This window comes from Mercurialis annua, linkage group LG7 (genome assembly GCF_937616625.2).
Source record: "Mercurialis annua linkage group LG7, ddMerAnnu1.2, whole genome shotgun sequence".
Classification (NCBI taxonomy): Eukaryota; Viridiplantae; Streptophyta; class Magnoliopsida; order Malpighiales; family Euphorbiaceae; genus Mercurialis; species Mercurialis annua.
In genome coordinates, this window is record NC_065576.1 from 30,998,028 (window position 1) to 31,019,836 (window position 21,809).

The window sequence follows — 21,809 nt, forward strand, 5'->3', positions numbered from 1 at the left end:
CTCTGAAATTCAAAAGGTGCATTTTTTAAACCAAAAGGCATTAAATTCCATTCATATTGTCTAAATGGAACTGTAAATGCAGTTTTATACCTATGTTTTGGGTCGATTTGTATTTGCCAAAATCCCGATTTCATATCGAATTTTGAAAATACAAATGAAGAACATAGTTTTTGCAAAAGGTCTTTTTTGTTGGGTATAGGATACCTAATCCAGCTTAATGCTTTATTTAGAGGTTTATAATTAATAACCAATCTAGGAGTTCCTCTTTCTATTTTTGAGGCCTTGTTTACATAGAAAGCTGCACAACTCCAAGGAGATCTAGATTTAAAAATTAACCCTTTAGATTCTAGATCTTGAATTTCTTTTCTACAAAATTGTTCCAATTCAGCATTCATCTGAATTGGCCTAGCCTTAGTAGGAATATTTTTCTCATCAAAAAGAGGTTCATAAGGTAAATCTACCATATGTTGTTTTCTGGACAAAAAAGCATTTGGTAGTTCCGAACAAACTTCTTTTTCAAAAAAGTTTTGGAGTTCCGTTATCTTGTTTTTTATAACCTCAGCTTTTAACTGGTGCTCGATTTTTTGAAGTTGGACTTCTCGTTTTTAATTGAAATAAATCGTTTTGTTTTCCTCTTATTAGAAGATTGATCTCATTATTATAAATAGAACTTGCATTTATAATATTGAGATTTTTGGTTTTAGGTTTTTCTAAAAAAGAAAAATTGAGTTTTACTTTCTTTTCTTTAAAATATATTCCATCATAATCTACCTTGTAAGGTGTTATTAAATTGATAAAAGGTGTTCCTAATATCACCGAATGGTGTATATTATCGACCAATACAAAGTTTGTTTTTATTAACAAGCCACTGTTAGAAATACTTGCTTCCGTTTTTCCTTTTAAATTCATTTTAGAATTATTTGCAGAAGTACGTCTTTCAGAAGTTTTTCATGAAGATTTTTTGGAACCAATCATGTCTTAATACAATTTAGATATGCACCAGTGTCAAATAGCGCAATAGTGTCCATTTTAAAATTGTTTGAAAAAACAATAGAGATTTTTATAATATACTTTCTAGAGGTTATTTCTCTCAGAACAATAAAAAATCTTCAGGAACCTTTTCGATTTATTCTAGATTTTATTTGTCTAATGACTCCTCTCCTTCACTAGCACTAGAAGTTTGTGATAGTTGGGAAACTAAAAACTGGATAGTCTCCGAATCTTTTTTTTTTATATCTTTAATTTATGATTTTATGTCTTTTATTTCCTTTTGTAGGTCTTGAATGGTACCTAAAGGTTTTTTATCTTTCCTTTTTCTATCAAGAATAGTTGTAAGATCATACAATCCTGTACTAGTAGAAGGGATATTTGTTTCTACAGTTTTAGGTTCTTCTTCTAAGGATTTTTTGAGCTGATCTAGACATTTTTTCTGCATAATATGTTGGATTACATCTAAAATCAAGTTTTGTTCCTTTGTAAGAACATTTACATGCTTTGATTCAAAATCATCATCAGAGTTGGAATCAGAATCAGACGAAGAAGTAGTAACTAGTTCGTCCAATTGAGGATTTTGACCTTCTGAAGACATTTCAGTTTCAGAGTCAGAAGAATATGCTAACAATGCTTCTATTTGATCTAGGACTTCACCTTCTAAATAAAGTTCCTGGATTTTCCTAGATACTCTGCAATGTTTAGATATATGGCCTTTCTTACCACATTTGTGACAAGTAATATCTTTTAAGTTGGCTTTATTTGTTTTAGGCTTATCATATTATTTTCTGAAAGATTTTCTGTAAGGTTTTTTGTAATAAAGTTTTTTATGATGAGTATCATGGTTTTTATCTATGGATCTAGGACGAAAATCTCTAAATCTGCTGCAATCACCATCACAGTTCTGATCTTTGCCTATAGTAAAATCAAATTGCTTGCAGAAAGATCCTAATTCTTTTTTAGTTTTTCTTAATTCCCATTTTAGTTTTTTTTGGAGTTTGAGATCTTGGCAGATCTCTAGACCTTGTTTTTGTGTTAAATTAATAAGTTTCCCATATGTTAGTTGGTCATAAGGGATGATATGGGAGCCAAAAGTTTCTCTAATTTTATTTCTAACCTTTTCTCCTAACAGGGTTGGGAGACCGGCTAAGAGCTTTTCTTTCCAAAATGGTTGGTTAGAGTCTTCCCTAAGCATGACTCTAGAGAGAAATGTTGATTTATACCATTGGAAATCACTAAGTTTTTTACATCTAAGGTTTGACAAAAGGTCTGTGTTTTTATCTTTAAGATGTGTGGAATCTCCTATAAAGTGTAATGGTATAGCAAATATAAGAGTTGACACAACATCTTGAATAGGATTTCCTAGTTCATTTAGAACAGGTCCTCCTTCATCACTTACCTGAACAACATTTAGAATATCTAATTGCTGGATTTTTGTAAGATAATAATCCCACCATCCTTTGAGTTGTCCTGAAAATCCTACTATAAGGAGTTCAACTACAGTCCTATCAGAGGTCCCTATTTGGGTTTTATAAGCATTGGATGCCATAGTCATTTGCTGTAATAAGTTTAAGATTTGATATTCAGACATACCATCAATATTCCATTCGTAAACCGAGGAGGCATTGTACCTAGGCTGGACTAGCATATTAGGTTGATTGCCTAATTCTAATTCTGGATGCCTAGAAGGAATCATAGATAAAGGATTTGGGTTATGCAGTGTAATTTTTCAATTTTTGGAGACTCTTCCTGAAAAACTTCTTCATCAGATGTATTTTCAGTTTTTTCTAATACCCATATGCTCAGTGGTGAATCTTCAACCACTGGACCCCTACTAGTGGCGGTTTGACCCATACTAGTGGAGGCTTCTATTTTATTAATTTGGTTTTTAATAACCTGAAGGAATTCATTTTAGCAGTTTTTCCTCATTTTGAACACTGACATATATTTGATAAGATTTAAAAATAGGTTTTACTTGTTTGCCTTTATCTATCCTTATAGACTCGATGGATAATTCTGGCTTTTGGACTTATCTTTCTAATCTAGAAAGTTGTTTCCCAATAGTATTTTGACATATATTTGTAAAATTATTCTGAAAAACAACATTTTTTATATTTACAAAATCGGTATCCTACAGTTTTTTAATCAGACAAGCATCAACTCTTTGGTTCGCATAGGTATAACTAATTTGCCTAAGAGGAGGATGTTCTGAGTCAATGGTTCCATCAGGTGTTTCCCAAGTTGGAACCTTCTTTCTAAATGTGATTGGCTTTATGGCTTTAAAATGGTATACAATATTGTTATTACATGCATATATTTCAAACCAATCAAAGAATAAAATATGAATTTTATTTTTGATTACAAAATTATAAAAATAATCTTGAATCATTTGTCTTTAATTTTGAAAATTCTTAAAGAACCAAGTCCTTTTTTCTAAATTTTCGATTGCATAAAAGTCATCACGTAATAATTTTTTATTTAGGAAAAAATCCTTTTCTATAACATTTAATTCATTTGCAATATTTTCTGTTATAGCTGAAGGAGTCGGAGAGCCAGGGGGTGACAGGTTTTGATTCTCTGTGCGAGAACCCACGTATACTGGTTGAGGTACCTGAGTACTATAGTCTACATTTTGCAAAGATGATGAAGGTATATCTGAAGTGGAATACCTAGCAGGGATGTTGTAAGGCAAGTTAATAACCCTAGGTAGCTGGTTTTGAAAAATAACCTGATCATCAGTTTTATAAGGCAAATTTATAACAGAGGGAAGTCTAGAGACTCTTTCTAAGTCAACTGATTCTGATTATGAGACATCTGAGAACCTAGAACTTGTGGGAACTCTGTCAAAACTAATTTTTACTTTACCATCTTGGTACTGAGTTATTTGTTTTAATTGGGTATTAGGATTTAGAGGAGTTATGTTTTGTGCAAAAGGCTGAACGGCTCCTTCAAGGATCCATTCTTCAGGGAGAGATATTTCTTTGCACTGAATAGGTTTTGGAATTACTATATTAGATTTAGTCAAATCGGTTTGGAGAAGAAGAGTTTCTCCCTTATTATTTTGAAATCTATGCCTAGAGTTAAACGCAGAAATCATGGCTTTATAATGAACTTTGTATATTAAAGCTACTGGTATAGATCCTTCAATCATTTCATAGTCATGAGTTTTAATTTGGAGGATCAAGCATTTTAATAAATTTTTGTCACTTAAAGAGACGGTAAAGTTTGGATAACAGTCGAAAGAGACTGGTCCTTTGCAAAGACTAGATTCTATCGTTCCTAACAGGGAATCCTGCAAATGGATAAATCTAGTATCTCTAAGTGTTGCTAAAATAGAGGTGTTTAATCCTTCTTTAGTAAGAGGTTTTAGGCCAACTTGAACTAGCCCCATGTGAATATAGCTATAACCTTTAGATATATGTTTTTTAATAGAATTTTGAGAAAGAAGATAAATTGTTTCAAAAGGTTTTGAAAGTTGGATATCTCTTTTTTCAGTTTTTATGGTATAATCAATTTTAAAGAATTTTAATTTTTCTGAAACATATATTTGATTGTTATGGACTTTAGGAATTTTCCAATCATTTATATGTTTTTTAAAGTTTTCAATTATTATATCTTCACTGCTAATAAAATTTTTATTTTTAGTTAAAGAAGAAGAAGAAGAAACATAATTAATTCTAAATAGTGAACTCATAATTTTAATATTATACTTATCTTACTATACTTAACACCTACAAACGGACGGTTAAACCAACGGTTTTGATGCCTTTTCTAGGTCTTACTGCCAGGACCACCACCCCAAGAGGCTCAGTGCAAGTATAGTTTAATATGGATAAATTAAAAATATGAAACAAAATAATAAATAAATAAGGTAAATAACTAGATATATAAAATTAAGCACATAAAATTAAAAGTATAAATATAAATAACGTAAAATGCTATAAAAGTAAAAAAAAGAAATATGTTAAAAAAATTAGAATTATTTGTCAAATACACTCTTTTAAAAAGTATTTACTATTTTTTACGCCATCTTTTCATAATTTTCCACTCTACACTAATAATAAATATATTTATAAAAATACCCTACTACATATATGTATAAGACTTAGCTCTATTTTAAATTAAAAATTCATTCCTCTTTGAATTTTACCGCACCATTCTTCTCTCTCTCTCTCTCTTTCTCTTTTTATCTTCTTATTTTTCATTTGCTCTTGCATTCATCTATTTCCGCCGCTCATCGCTCTGCTGTTCGCTCTTCCATCTCGCCGTTACGCTTCTTCTGCGGATTACTCGTTGTTTTTTCAATGTCAAATTTTTTTCGGTGGATTTTTCATCGCCGCGATTATTCCATTGATTTTCTCATCATACATTTTTTTTCGATAGATTCCTCGACATCGTTTTTAGTGTTTTTGAAAAAATTTAGATTTTTTGTGATGATTTAGATATTTTGCAAATAGATTATTATACATTTATGATTTTTTTTATTTGTAAAATTCTTCTATTATTCATATAATTATTTGTCTTTCTCTTATTCATAGATTTCTTTATTTATTTTAATGCTACTGATTTTATAAAAAAAAATTGATTTATTGTATATTTACAGTGTTTTTATAGTGTATTTACGTTATAGTGTATTTTTGGTATATCTATAGTGTATTCTGTTGTTTTTATGTATCTATGTTTTTTGGTATATTTCTGCCGTTATTTGGTTATATATGGTGCATTTGCAGTGTTTTTATGATATACACCATAAAAATACTTTAAAAACACCATAAATACATTTTGCACTATAAAAACACCATAGTTACACTATATATACACAATAGTTACACTAAAAACACAATATATCAACTATAAATACATCATAGTTACATTAAACAAATAGGATAAAAAAAACACAGAAAAAAAATCTATAAAAAAGAAATAAATTATTAAAAAAGTGAAAAAAGGTATTTGTGAAACAATAAAAAGAGAAGTTATAGTTGGTAAAAAAATAGGAGTCGTAAATATGTTGAAATAAATAAAGTCGTAAATAAAATACAAAATAGGGTATTATAGTAAATTTCCTCTAAAAAATTTGAAGTTTATTATCAACATGAAAAGAATTAAAATAATTGTATAACATTGACTAAAATTATTAGAAATGGCTCAAAAATAAAACGAAATAGAAAAGAAATCCATAAATAATTAAAAAACAATAAAAATTATTCCAAAACATATAAAATAATATAATGTTACTATCTTCTCACTAAGAAATTTATTGTAAGTATCCAAAACCTTCTCATATGAATAATGTATAAAAATTAATAAATACTGATGGCTATAAATTCTAATATTTAAATGATTATTACTTAACTAAGTTATTCTAAAATAATTTTCATAAAATTTTACAACAATCTAGTGCATAAAAACTTTAAAACATTATTATTTTCTCTTTATGAATTTATTTTAGTATTTTTATTAAATTTTACCATAAATTTTGTAATGTTCTATGTTAAATTTCACCTCAATTCATACGATTTTTTTTGAACATCTTATCCTTTTATTTTTAGGAAAATTTTTAAGCTATTAATAATTTTAACGCTTTTTATTAACACAATTTGAAGTGTATTTTACCCATACCTTATGAGAGCATTAGTAATTGTTCCTATTTTATTTTAACAAACTTTGTTCAGTTGGAAAACTAAATCACCAAAGGAAGACACATTTGGTAGAGAAGATAGGAAAAATATAGACCGGTTCCATCCATAAAAGCAAACCATTAGTGAGTTGATGCATAAATAACAACTGATGCTTGAAGATGACGGTCCACCTTGAAGTGGGCATGGAAAAACCTCCTTATCTGCCATTTTTATCAAAAACTAAGCAAAGGAAAAGAAGAGAAATGCACTTTATTGCATATTCAATTAAAAAAAGATCAGTTATATACCTCTCGAAAAGACTGTGAAACCAGAAAATCCTTAACCAGCCTCTCCTCTGAGTCGAACAATACAATATGACTTGGCTGCGACCAGTTTTTCGCCATTTCGGATGTAAATCCAACAGGATCTATCATGAAACGATCCGACTCATCAGGGACTCCTCTCTCTTCACTGGAAGATGCCAAAATGAAAATGCTGAATCACATCAAAAGATGAATGGGAACAAAGATGCAATCATTCAAATCGACAAAAACTGAACCTTGGTGAGCAGTCGAGAAAACGCATGGGTATATTGAAATGGAGTGTGGAATAATAAGGTGTAGCATGACAGGGCGTAAGGAATAAGATACTTTTCACCTTCTCTCGCTGGGCTTCCTTGGATAAATACACCATGGCATCCTCAGTTCCTCTCTGTCATGATGCTTAAAAGTATTAACAAAAACCAAATTATCAATCTAATTCCAAAAACAAAAGTACAATTATTAAAGTAATGTATTAGGTTCACATTTTTCTGGAACTTTTCCTCAGAGCAATGAGCCGGGTGTAGCTCTGTGATTGAAAAAGACCGTACAGAAAAGCTCAAGTCTAGAGTTGAGCAATGTACCTGGTGAACTAGACTCATATAGAAAGCCATTGGAATATTTGTAGCTAACAAGAAAATAACAGCAAATCCTACTTTTGAAGGCCATCTGGTACGCGTTTTTGAAGAGCCTGCCCTTTTACCATCTAGAAAATGAGGTCTTTCCAACACAGATAATGCATATCCAGAGAACATCAGGGCTATTGGCAGCACAGGTAAGACAAACCTATTTTCATGGTAAAAATGGGTAGAAATTACATTAAAAAAACTTGAGTTAACAGATCAAGGATGCACTAAAAGTTGAAATAAATACCAGTAGAGTACCGGAATTCTTTATGACCCAATAAACTGTAAAGTATTAGCACCCATGCAATAAGGCCTGAAAACTTCCAATGCCTGCACTTGATGCTGCCAGCTATTGAAAAGGGTATGAAAGTGAAGAGCATGACAGTAAATCCCTGGGAGAAATACCAGTGCCATGCATGAGTTCCATAATAGTCCCCCCCGGAGGAAAGAAAATTGAACTTAAGAAAGTTAAACGGAACGATGACCCATGAGCCATACATCAAGCGATCCAACAAACAGGATAGGCCAAGCACCAAAGCCCTGATTCCATACCAATTGTGAGAAAAACAACACCTCAAGCATGCAGAAAACAGTAAGGATAAGAACAATTATTGTGGAACTTGAAGGTTATTATGACTAATTTTCATAATGCATTTATAAAAGAAGCATAAAATGCATTAAAATTGATATAATAATAGTTATACATTCAGTGTACATTACAAGGAATGGTGACCTCGTAAAAGTCCCAATGTTTCTGCTACTAACAAGGTAAAACACAAGGGAAAGAAATGTAACTAGCATTATACCCTTATACAACATTTTCCAAGATAATCTATTCCTAAATGCCCATACTACTTGCATCTGAAATTACCAATCAGATTAACATTTTAAAAAGAGAAGGGATCTAAACTGTACTGTGGACCTCATTGTTATTTGAAGAGAAGCATCTTAAATTTTGCATAGTTAAATTAAAAGGGAAACTTTTCCTTGAGCTTTCATATTTGTAGGCAAACACAGAAACAGTTATAACCACCTTCAACTTTTGATGGTAGAATTTATTCTTAAGTAGAAGGCAAAAATACAAAGAGAAATACCATTGCTCAATTGCTCTACTTCTAGTACACAGGGTCCTCTTTTGGAAAACAAAAAGTAGATAACAGTATAAATGAAGTGACTGATTAAAAGCCTAAACCCACAAGTCCAGGCTGCAAGTGCAGAAAAAAATAAAAGCATTACGATAACACCAAAATAGATCTTCTAGCACAGAAGAATATCAAAGTTGAAAGTGGAGAAAGCGCACTCTATCAAAACAGAAATGGCGAGAAATAAATAAATTCAAGCTGAATGATATTAAACCAACATAGACCACCTATATTTCTTTTCCTTTTATGTTAGCAGTTGCATTAAAATGCAAAATGACATAATCCTGGATCAAAGCTTTTTTTAGGTTGGACAGATATTTCATTTATGCTCAAAGCACATAAATATTAGCAGGAACGACTGCCAAGTTTGAAACTCATAAGAAGACACCTACAATACAAACCTTTCACCTTAATTAACTAGACACGGTTGCAAATAAAAAATACAACTAAGAATGACCTAGATGCCTCCTAGGGGCAGTTGAGTTCTAGTTCATGCTCAAGCATTACTCCATTAAGGGAGAAAACTTTCAATTTTCATGTCTCCCCTGTACTAGACCACCTATAGTAAGGTTAGCAGCTAGCAGCCTAGCACCAACTTACCAAGAGGCAACACATGTTAACGAAACCATGAGGCCCAAATTCATAAATCCAATCACGGTTAGCTGAATTGCACAAACAAATGAACTATATCATAAAATGACGACTGAAAACAAAGCCAACAAAAATCAGAAAATCTAAAAAATTAAACATATGACAACAAATTATGCAATAATATGTGGACAAGGGGGAATAAAGAAAGATGCGTTATTACCTACCCAATGGGAAACACCTCCAAAACTATGAATCTCAATCTATCTCTTGTCACAAACAGCTCAAGAAGGCCAACATACACCCATATGATACCACTTGTTGGTCGAATTGCACAAGCTAATGCTGCAACAATTAGTCCCCACTTCCTTGAATGTACAGGTATGTTAGGATGAGATTCTCTCATGCAGGGCCAGTAGTACAAACCCACCAGTGTAAGTACAGTTTCCAAGCTATTTGACAAAGTACGGCTGAAGCAGAAAAACATGAACCAGTTTGCCAATTGACAAAAGAGCTGTAACGTAGTTAAGTGCATAATCCTATAAACATAACTTGTCACATGCATAGAAGTTGATAAGTAGCTTCCAGTTTGATATGGAAGAGACGTATTAATCAACTATAGCATAATAAAAGCATTAACAGGAAATCACATGCATATAGAGGCATAAAAGAAGGATACAGCCCATTTAGCCACGGAATTATTGAATAAAGCATGAGAGATTTTGTACAGATACAAATCACCAACTGCTGAAAAGAAGGCTTGAAGAAGTCGCGGCATCTTGGTCTGCAAAGGATACAAAAGAATTTGGTTAACATTAACAAACAAATGAACAGCTATTCAAACCAATAGATATACCAAAATCATAGAACCGAAAACAATGAACTAATGATGAATTCTATTTTCCAACTAGTTTCATTTCAATCATTGATATGTTCAAACATCTCGACCACAATTCACCATACCCTTAAGTTTTGACCTACCGAATCTAATTCATCAATAACAACAGCAAAAAGTGCATCATACCATCCAACTGTTTTCAATATGAGCAATTCTAACTTCATATGCAAACATTATTTAAAGCACAAAAGCGCATAGTTTACTTTTACATTACCATAAACCACGGAGTATCAAGACCCAGTAATGCAAGAACTTTATACAGCAAAGCAAACACCATGGGATGCAAATAGCTACGAATTCCCTTCTTCCACTCCCAGGTCAAGTGACCATACCTGCCAATTATTAATGATTTTATGTCATTGTCTTTGCTAATGTCTGAATTTGGCAAAAAATGACAAGAGGCAAGGAAAAAAGATATACCCAAATACAATGTAATGAGCAACTTCAAGGGATTGCCAGTGCTCATCTGGATTGAAATACGTTTGAATGAATAGAGCATTCACTATTCGAAAAGCTAGACAAAGTGCAAAGATGGATTTTGTTGAGTAAACATTGTTGGGTCTGTGGGATTTGAGTTCTCCTTCTTGTTTGTCGAGATTTGAGTTTGGAGCACCATGTCTCTGCCTCATTCTTAAACTGAAATCAATTTATTTATACTAAGCAAAACAAAAAAAAAAAACACTAGTGCTAGTTGTTGGTTCAAGCATTTTGTCGAACATATTGCGTTCAATATGGAATTGAAGTTGCTCAAAGCAAATGTCAATCACTGCTAAATTTTCATAGACAGATCTCATAATTCAATTAATATATATGACATGCTTACCTTTGCAGTATGAATTAGGTGGGCGGGTGTTTTCTTAGTCCAATCTCATTTCATTTGATGATCATGCTAATAAGTGGGTCAGCTTCAGATTTAGGAGAGCGTCCTACATTTTAATTTCAAATATAATTCATAATTTAATACTCCTATTACAAATAATTTAATCAAGGCTAATCCCTTGAAAAAAAACCCAACTTTCAATTTCTCTTCGTTTGCACCCTCATCTTTCAAAATCTTCAATTTTACCCCAATTTTGACCTTTCAACTTCAATTGTACCCTAATTAAAATCTGCACGGATTTTTTGCCACCGTGGACGACATGTCACTCAATTCCTTGCAATTACCATCTTACCCACGCTGAGTTGAGCTAACCATGGCCGGATCTCATAGTTAAACAAAACGAATCATTTTATTCTTTTTTATCTGAATTCAAAAAGAAACCCTAAGTAATTACTGCTTCTTCTTCCTTACACCAGACTCTTCTTCTCCCTTACACCAGACCCTTCATAGCCATTTCTGATAGTGAACAAACAATGACGACCATGACACAATCATTTTTGGCGTTGGAAAATGTCTCCGACGAGCTTTACAATCTTCCTCCGACAAGGGTTCGCGGTAATTGTTGTCATGGAAGGTTGTCACTGTACACTTCATGGACAAAAACAAACCCAGCTAGAAGATTTTGGAGATGCTCGAAGTTAAGGGTAAGGGTTTGCTTATTTTCTTAGTTAGGCTGTTATTTCTAAATTTGAAAAACGGTTGTATCGCATGAAACTGTAATTTTTCGTTTTTATGCTGCAAATTTCTGAATTAATTGATACATTTTCCCTCGTTGGTTTGTGGGTTTGAGGGTTTTTTATTGATTGAGTTGTTGCATTGTTCAGTTACAAATTTGGTTGCAATAATAGGCTGATTTGCATTGGATGGTTTATTATAATAACCTAATTTTTGTGTTGTATCTTATGTATTAACCAGACACCTCAAGACTGTGGGGCATTCCGCTGGTACGACGATCAGATACCGCCAGAGCAAATTATGAAGTTTCACATCCTGTTGGATAAAATTGATGTACTGAAGGCTGAGCTTGTCGATCACGACAATCGAATTGCTGAAATGACAAACACAATTAGGATGTTTGAAGCTGCACGGGAAAAAGCAGTCGCGGCCTTTACGGAGTTATTAGATGAAAATGACATGTTGCGGAAGGAGAATGAGGAACTGCGCGCTAAACCAGATGGGTCACAATCTTGTTCCTGGTTTTGCAAGAAAGCTTTGATGATCTTATTGTATATTTATGTCATATATGTTTATGTTATGACATCAACAAGGAGTTCAAATCAAATGCTTTTACTTCCTTAGTATGAAAACTGTGGGTTGTATTATGTGTTGTAGGTCTTGAAGTGGAAAAGATAATGCGCACGCAGAAGTAGCGGTGATGGCAGCCGGTGTTGATTTGTAGCAATGTACTATTGTTGTTTTTGTTATGCAGTCGGTTATTTTTATATCTACTTAGTATTGTATCAAGTAGGTGTAGGTGTAGGTGTAGGTGTTTGCAATGTAACCGACCGCTGTTTATGTATTGTATTAGGATTTATGCATATATTGTTGTTTATGCATTTAAGATATGCCTCAGTACTTGGCTTTTTGTAATGTAATTGACAATTAAGAACGTAATGTTATCATGCTGTTTTAGCCATTTGTATTTAGTATCGTTTCACAAATTTTACGAACACATTACTGCATTTTTGAATAATGTGAAGTTACGGAAAAAACTATAAGCAGGGTATAACACAAAGCAGTATAACAGTACGCAAATAAAAGTGACACAAAGCCATAGGCAGTATAACACATTGCTGCATTTTACGAACACATTGCTGCATTTTACGAACACATTGCTGCATTTTACGAACATTAAGCAGTATACCACAAAGCTATAGACTTTAAGTTTACCTATGCTACAACAACGATGTACACTAACATCGGTATCAAAAATTTACATTAATCGATGGCCAAAAAAGACGCTGTGTAATTACTTAGGGTTTTATTTTCTGAATTCAGATAAAACGAACAAAACGATTCGTTTGTTTAACCATGAGACCCAGCCATGGTAAGTCCAACTCAGCGGTGAGTCAACATGGGTAAGATGGTAATTGCAAGGAATTGGGTGACTTGTCGTCCACGGTGGCAAAAAATCTGTGCAGATTTTAATTAGGGTACAATTGAAGTTGAAAGGTCGAAATTGGGGATTTTGAAAGGTGAGGGTGCAAACGAAGAGGGATTGAAAGGTGGGGTTTTTTTTTCATGGGATTAGCCGTAAATCAAAAAACAATAACTACCTTACAATTTTGGGCTTTATAAAGGGTACATTATTTTTAAAAAAAAGGATTTTTTTCATAAACAACCAAAATTTTGAAGTTTATTACTTTTATACGGATACAACTTTTCAATATTAAAACTATAGTACACGCTAGAAATATTTTCTTTTATACGGTCCAAATATATACCCCTCATCTCAAACAGCCCTCATAATTACAATAATTTTCTCTCTCATCATCATCAATTTCTCTCATCTCTCTCAACTCATATATCTCTAATCTCTCTTAGATCACACAGCCTCCTCCGACTCTTTCAGATCTGCCGCCCTCATCCATCTATCTTAACGACGTTGTTCAACATCGCTTCAAGTTTCATCAGTACTGTTTCTCTTTTCACCGTTGTTGAAGCTGAAGATCCAGATAGGGTTTCGGCGAGGAAAAGCGGCGGTAGTAGAATTGGTTGTTTTTGATATTGTAAAATGGCTTCTTGTTGTTCTTGCATTGCTTCTTGTTGTCTTTTTTCTATTTTAATTTCAGATATGAAATTTATCGTTCTTCTTCCTTCTTTTTTAGATCTACAATTTTCTTTCTTTTTTTTGTTTACTGTTTCTATATAACAATAATTTTTCATCATTAAACATGTATAAAGATTATCTTTTCATGTTATATAAAATAATTTTGTAATTTTATGGAATAAAAATCTGTTATTTCTGCATTTTTACTGTGTTTGGTTGTATTTTTGCGTTTTTCTTATTTTGCAGCACGATTTGTTGATAATGATTAATTGCTGAATTATTGTAATGTTGCAGTGTTGTTGATATTATGTTGACTTTATGTTGATATTGTGTTGATTATCAGTTAGTGTTTGCTTGAATTTGACATTGGCAAATAAGATAATATTGTCAGTGAAATAAACTAAAAAAAATAAAAACTTAACTGAGATTGGATAATAATATGTGAACATTGGGGAAAAAGACAAATAATAATTTTGAACGATTATAATGTTGAAGTGTTATTATGTTAATTTTTGGTTGATATTTTGTTGATTTTGTGTTGATATCTAGTTGATTTTAACATTGGCGAAAAAAATAATATTGTATATGAAAAAAAATAAAAAAATGAAATTAAATTGAAATAGAAAAAATGATACCTTAATTTTTGATTAATTGCTAAATTATTATAATGTTGATAATTTTTGTTAATGTTAAAATCAACTAAATATCAACATAATACCAACACAAGATCAACATTGTAACATTACAATAATTCCATTATTATTGTATTTTTCACCAATGCTAAAAACAACAAAATATCAACAGAAAATCAACACAATATCAACACTATAACGTTACAATAATTCAACATCTTTATTTGTCTTATTTCCCAATGCTAACATATCATTATTTAATCTCACTTATATTTTATTTTTTTAATTTATTTCCGGACATCATTATTTTATTTGTCAATGTTAAAATCAATAGAATATCAACATAAAATCAACAACACTGAAACATTACAATAATTCATCAACTAACAATCATCAATATATCGCGTTGCAGAATAAAAAGACGCAGAAGTACAACCAAACACAATAAAACTACACAAACAACAGAAAATTATTTTATGTACATGAAAATTAGTATTACATTTCGTAAATATAATCTTTACACATGTTTAATGGTAAAAAATCACTGTTACTTAAAAACAGTTAACAAAAAAATTTCTAGATCTGAAAATGGAAAAGAAAAAGAAGAAGAATATTGGACTTAAGTAGCAATTTGCCCTTTCGACTTGTAAGCAATGTGCAATTAACACATAAATTAACTTTGTAGGCAAATTAGTCATGAACTTGCATATTATGGGCAATTAGCTCCATTTTGGCAATTTACCCCCCTAAACTTGTAAGTTATTTGTCCCTCAATTGGCAATTTGCCCAATCAAATTTTAAGCTAATTTTCCAAAATGGGGCTAATTGCACATAATTAGCAAGTTCATGACTAATTTTCCCATAAAGTTAATTTATGTGTTAATTACTCATTGCTTACAAGTTGAGGGGGTAAATTGCTACTTAAGTCAAGAATATTGAATCATTTTGCCTCAAAATTTGATCACGTGCCTTTAAAAAACTTTTAAAATCATTAAAATCTTCCGATATCTATTCTTCCTTATGATAAAAATTCCGATTCAGATCTGGAAAAGAAAACGCGGAAACAGAAGAACGGCGACGGCGCAGCGAGGATGAAGGCGTCAGCGGAGCGGAGCGGCGCTGAAACTTAATGAAGGGCGGGGACCTTGAAAAAGAATAAAGAGCAGGGGATGGAAGAATATGGAGAAAATAACTGTTAATTTGAAAGCCAAAAGGAAAAATCGTATAAAAGAAATAATTTTAAGATGTTAGGTTATATTTTTAATATAAGATGGTGGGGAAAGTAAAAAAATGAGATGAGATGTATAAAAGTAAAGAGTCTCTCAAATGCCGTATTTGGCATGAAAAGCCCTAAAAAAAACTCGAGTTTGGAATACACTAACTCACCCCTTAATTTATATAAATACACTATATCACTCATTATGTTTAAATATATTATACTATCACACTCATCTGATAACTTTTCCATTAGTCAACTCAGTCAAAGGGTTAGATTTAACTCGTAAACTTATTTTTTTGTCCAGTTTCAAATGTCAAAAAAATTAAAATTAATTATTTATCAATTTTCTTAAATTACAATAAAAATAATACAAATATGATATACTAATATTTTAGTAAAATTTATAATTTTATTAAAAAAATTGAATAATATTTTAATGATTAAATTATTAAAATGTGATTATTTAAAAATCTTATTAATTAGATAAATCATCACATTTTAATAATTTTCTATATTAATATAATTAATAAATGATCCTTGTAAAAAAAACTAGTATTTCCAACATCAATATGGTTAACTATAATATATTTATTTATATATTATATAATTTTTTTAGAATTTTTTTATCAAATATATAATTATATTTTATTGAATTTTATAAATAATTTTATTATTTTTTATTATTTTAGAAAAATAAATGATTAATTTAATTTTTTTAAAGTAATAATTTTTGGATGAAATTGGACAAAAAATAAGTTTAAGGGTCAAATCTAACCCTTTGACCGAGTTAAATAATGAAAAAGTTACCAAATGAGTGTGATAGTATAACATATCTAAATATGAGAGGTGTCATAGTGGATTTACAAAAATCAAGAAGTGAGTTAGTGTATTCTACTAAAACAGAGGGGGTTTTAATAATTTATCCTTTTATAAAAATACCTTAAATAGTAGTTTTATGAAATTTAATCCTTAAACCAAAACTTGATGTTTATAATCCAACTTGTTTGTCATTTAACTTTTATACTCTTATGTTTTGGATTTTACTCTATTAACGTGTTTTGATAAAAAAAAACGTTTAAACAGTTTCAAAAACATACATTAACAACCATTTTTTAAAGACATATTATAAAAGGTTTTAAACGGTTTTAAAAATATACTTTCACAATTATTTTTTAAAACAGTTTATAAAAAATTTAAAACGGTTACAAGGACATACTTTGACGGCTATTTACAAATATAGTTTATGAAAGGTTTAAAATGGTTTCAAAAATATTCTTTGACAACTATTTTTCAAATATAGTTTATGAAAGTTTTAAAACGCTTTCAAAAATATTTTTGACAGCCATTTTTCAAAGCAGTTTATAAAAGGGTTTACAGTTTCAAAAATATATTTTGACACCCATTTTTCAAAGATAGTTTATAAAAGAGTTTAAAACGGTTTCATAATATACTTTGACATTCATTTTTCAAAGATAGCTTATAAAAAGATTTCAAAGGGTTTCAAATGTTTCGAACAGTTTACAAAGGTTCCAATAATTTCAAAAAAAAAAAATAGTTTTAAACAGCTTATAGAGATTTCGAAATAAATTACAAAGGTTTTAAATATTTTATAAAGGTTTCAAACAGTTTATAAAGGTTTTAAACAATTTCAAATAGTCTATAAAATAATCTCTAAAAAACAGTTTTAAACAGTTTACAATGGTTTTAAATAATTTTTAAAACAATTTCAAACGGTTTTAAAAACATAATTTGCAACAATTATCAAAACGTAGTTTCAAACATATGAACAAAATTGTTAATAAAAATTAAAAATTAATAGATAAAAAATAGAAAGAGAAAAAAGAAGATCAAGAATAAGAGGATACGACGCTGGTGATTGCAGAAAACTATGTTGTTTCAAATTTTTTGAGACGAATACGATCGATTTTTTCATAAGTGATTTCTTATTAATATAGACACCTATTTTTCGGACAGGTAAAAAGTGATAAGGAACTGAAGCGTCCAATGTTGATTTCCAGAGAAATATGTCCGGGTGACGAGCTACAGATTTGCTTGCAGGAATCTAGCAGGCGTAGTCTGTGCAAAATTACAAACTTGGAGGATTAAAATATAATTTGACGTAAATAGCCCATAAAAATCCAAAAAAATTGTAATCTAAGTCTAGAAATTGGACTAATTGCAAGTTTTGTGGACTGAAATTGACCATACTCAAACCTATAGGGCCCAAAGAAATTTTTTTAACACTTTCAGACCAAAATGTACTTTTAGCATTCTTTTACTTATCCATCAAGTTTTAATACAAATCTAATTAATTAAATAGTGTTTATAGCTAATCCTAATACCTAAAGGCATATCACTTCACACACTTTAAACCCTAGAAGATTCTAGGGAACTCTAGGTCATATCTTTCACTATAAATACTTCTGCTAATCAGTCTAGTCAATGGTCGGACCAAAAATGTAAAAATCATAGAGCAAAATTCGAATTCCCCTTAGAAAACCCTAGAGTGTGTTTGTTCCTGAGAGGCTTATTACGAATAATGGAGTTGTGGATTTTGAGATATTCACATTCTATGATGCATCATATTAAAAGCAGAAAAGGTGTGGCGGCGATGAAGCTTGATATGAGTAAAGCCTATGACGGAGTAGAGTGGAACTACATTCAGCAGGCAATGAGTAAACTTGGCTTCCCAATTCATTTATCTAACTTAATTACGAACTTTGTTTTATCCATTTCCTTCTCTTTTCTTATAAATGGGAAAATGAAAGGTTTTTTGAAGCCAAGTCATGGTATTCCGTGAAGAGATCTAATATTGCCTCACCTTTATCTTTTTTTGTGCGGAAGGGCTTTTTTCCCAAATACTGACCCCTCACTCTGATGTTTGCAGGTATTAGAAGTCGGATCAGACAAACCATCTCCATTGTGCCAGAAGTCATTGGACTTGCACAAGTATGAGTTCCTAGAGCTGTAGTAGTCAGTAGGTGTCTATATAAGATGGATGAATTGATTTCAAATAATTAGTTTTGAATGTAAACTCCAATGTGATATTTTAATATCTAACATTAGATTATTTAAAAGAGTTTTCTGAAAACGTTTTCTGTACAATATTATATTTTTAAATGCGAAAAATTATTAGTGGTTTTAGGCTTGCTACGGGTTTTGGAGCTACCACTCCCATTCCCTAGCGCCGGTCTCGGCTTAATAATTTGGGTCGTGACACTAAGTGATTTGCTTTGTAGGTACAATTGATGTCCACTAAACCAATCTCAAATCATAAGGTGGATGATCAATGGAAGCTTTTGGAAAATGGCGATATAGGTAAAATTTGTCTCAATTTCTATGCCATGTGTTTCAAAATTGTTGTTTTGTGGGGGAGAATCAGTTTTTCAAATCTTATTCTCCTAAAAGTTTTGATATGCTTTAAAAACTTTTTTAATGATTGGACTTTGCCTTAGTATAATTCAATTGATGAATTATTGCCTATTTTTGATCATTCACAATCAAATTAGTTCAATTAATTGAGTTTTAGGCTTGATATGCATATCAAATTAGTGCCTTGCGCCTCAATTGAATGAGAAACTAAAATTTGCATTCAAAATCTCTTTCAATTAGCTCCTTTGTTCATGTTTTACACATGTCTATATTCTTTTTGTGCTTGACAAAGGGGGAGAAGTTTCTATGCTCAAAATTGCTAAGTATTTTCGAAAATTTCTTGCTTATGCCTTTCATATTGTTTTTATCTTATATGCATAAAGTGAGAGGGAGCCAAAATCAATTTCTCGCTTACTTAACTTAGCCATTTTAGCATGTTGATTGTCAAACTCAAAAAGGGGGAGATTGTTGGACACTTGTACTCTCAAACTCCTTTGTTTTGACTTTGACAATCAACTATGAGTGATCTAATCTTGTTTATTAGTGTATAAGAACTCATAGGAACAGTCGGAAGTCAATTCGGAGCTCTCTAGCAAAATCGAGTTTTTGAGTAGAAAGCTGTCCAGTAGCATATCTCGCCCGTGATGGACTTTTCATCTCGGGGGCGATATATAGCACGGGGGCGACATAAAATATCACAGGGGCGATATTCGAGCTGACAAAACCCTAGTCGACAATTGGAACGAATCATGGGCGCGGCGAATGCATCTCGAGCACGATAATCAGACCGATGAATATCCAACGGATATATTTTTGAAGACCCAATGAAGCATTGACATGTGGCACTAGCCGTTGAAGGTTTTTGACATATTCAAAGCCCGTGATCCATCCATCTCGGGGGTGATATGTGTGCTGAGAGCAATTTTTATTTTGTTTGTTAGTGTTTCGTTTGGGGATTGCTTTGGGTATAAATATAAACCCATTTGCAATGTTTCAAGGTTAATGATTTCCAAACCTTGAAACAACAAACACACAACTTTAAATTATATTTGTTTTGCTGTAGTTTTGGAGTAAGCTTGTAAACTCCTAATCATTGTAGGTTCTTGATTAGCCTTAGAAAATCAAGTGTGAGTTAGAGTTTAGCTTTGGAAAAACTCAACCCTTGTAAGTTAGAGATTAGCTTTGGAAAATCTCATAGTTGTTGCTTAGCTATAAAGCACTAAGTTTGGAGTTAGCTTAGAAAATCTTTGTGAATCTCATTTAGTGGATAATAAATCTCAAACTTTGTTTGAGTAATGGAGTAGGATCGATTTGTGATCCGAACCACTCCAAATCTCTTGTGTCAAATCCTCTAAACTCTTATCTCTTTTCAAATTCTTATTTCCGCTTTAAAGATTTTTAATCTTCCGATTCATAACTCAAATCCGGTTTGCCATACCCCAAAGGGTCTTTCAGGTTGGATAACCGCATTATCTCAACCCTTGCTTCCTTCTGAAAACCTGGCGTGTCAGCACTGGAAACCTACTCTGGCAACGTATAGCCTCCAACAACAGCCTCATTTACAAGCAGCTCCTACTCTATCATCAGCGCTTCTTGTCCACTGAACATCATGTCCATTACATATAGCCCATTATTGAACTGCATGCCTCACTTGTTCTCTTTTGGTAAAGATCATCCCTACCTCAAATACTAAATCCTCGTGGTTGCATTTAGGATTATAAACAATACGACTCGATTTCCTCTTCCGCCTAATCTCTAGATCATCCTCATCGCTGCTTGATGGTGTCAAAAACCCATCATCTGTGTCGGCATAGTCACTATCAATATTACAACTACCATGGGCTTCACTTCCAACTAAAACACCCTCCCCAACATCATCATCATTATCAAACACACCACCAGGAGCTTCTAGCAACTCATCTAATCCCAGACCATATATATTATCAATTACTTCCTGTCGAAATCTTTTTGTGTTCTGCCTAGCTGCCACATATTCTTCGTCGGACTGATTTTCATTACCATCATCATCAGTCATTTCTTCTTCAATGTCATTCATGCATATCCTATCATCGTCAACTAAAGTCTCTACATGCTCATGTCTGTCTATACAATCTTCATTGTTGAACTGAAAACCAATGTTTGCCTGATATTCTCTGTCTGCCACAGTTTTGCTCGCTGCTCTTCCAGCAATTCAGTGAGAGATTGTGTCTCTACCTCAAATTGGAATTGTGAATCAGCCTGTGATTCAGCAGCATCAAAATGGAGTTGCTCATCGTTTGGTATCACATTTTCTTCTTGTCCAAGTGGTTCTTCAATAATAATATTTTTGCACTCGATAAACATCTTGGCGAACCCATAATCAAAAGCTTCTGCAAAAAATTGTTTAACATCAGCATCATTTTTAACTATTGTCAAAACATCCCAGGCACTTCTTTGTTTATAACGACCTATTCTACTCACATTTTCAAAACCCATTTGTTTGACCCTATTTACTATCTCTGAATAGGTCAAATTGTCCATTTGATACCAACTCTCTTCCAAATATCTTCCACTATTATGTTTCCAGGTTAAAGGTTCAGTCTCACCCATAACCACATCCATCCATATTTCAACAGGGCCCCTGTGAATAAAATTAAACAATCGAATAAGCACATGTTCAAGACAGTGAAGTATTCAAAGCAAATAAAAAATTTAATTATTTGAAATGAAAGCACAAAATATTTTCAAAATTGATTTCAGACACTAATTCTT

General features: G+C 31.8%; 1 protein-coding gene across 1 annotated transcript; it reads right to left on the bottom strand.

Moving 5' to 3' along the window:
* Nucleotides 1–6,556: 6,556 nt before the first annotated feature.
* Nucleotides 6,557–11,130, bottom strand: LOC126657389 (mannosyltransferase APTG1). The gene is made up of 10 exons (XM_050352063.2): nt 11,009–11,130; nt 10,606–10,821; nt 10,400–10,517; nt 9,967–10,071; nt 9,515–9,801; nt 7,816–8,097; nt 7,516–7,717; nt 7,171–7,322; nt 6,920–7,082; nt 6,557–6,832 (listed from the first exon to the last, which is right to left on the bottom strand). The coding sequence occupies exons 2-10, from the start codon at nt 10,812–10,814 to the stop codon at nt 6,752–6,754; spliced, it is 1,599 nt and encodes a 532-aa protein (XP_050208020.1). The 5' UTR covers nt 10,815–10,821; nt 11,009–11,130; the 3' UTR covers nt 6,557–6,751.
* Nucleotides 11,131–21,809: the final 10,679 nt, after the last annotated feature.

Excerpts from the sequence above, each read along its gene's own strand:
- LOC126657389 (XM_050352063.2), bottom strand. The coding sequence starts at position 10,814 with ATGAGGCAGAGACATGGTGCTCCAAACTCAAATCTCGACAAACAAGAA. Across the intron at positions 9,802-9,966 it reads ATTCCGTGGCTAAATGGGCT|CTCTTTTGTCAATTGGCAAA; the intron begins GTATCCTTCTTT and ends ACTACGTTACAG. Across the intron at positions 7,323-7,515 it reads ATATGAGTCTAGTTCACCAG|AGAGGAACTGAGGATGCCAT; the intron begins GTACATTGCTCA and ends GCATCATGACAG.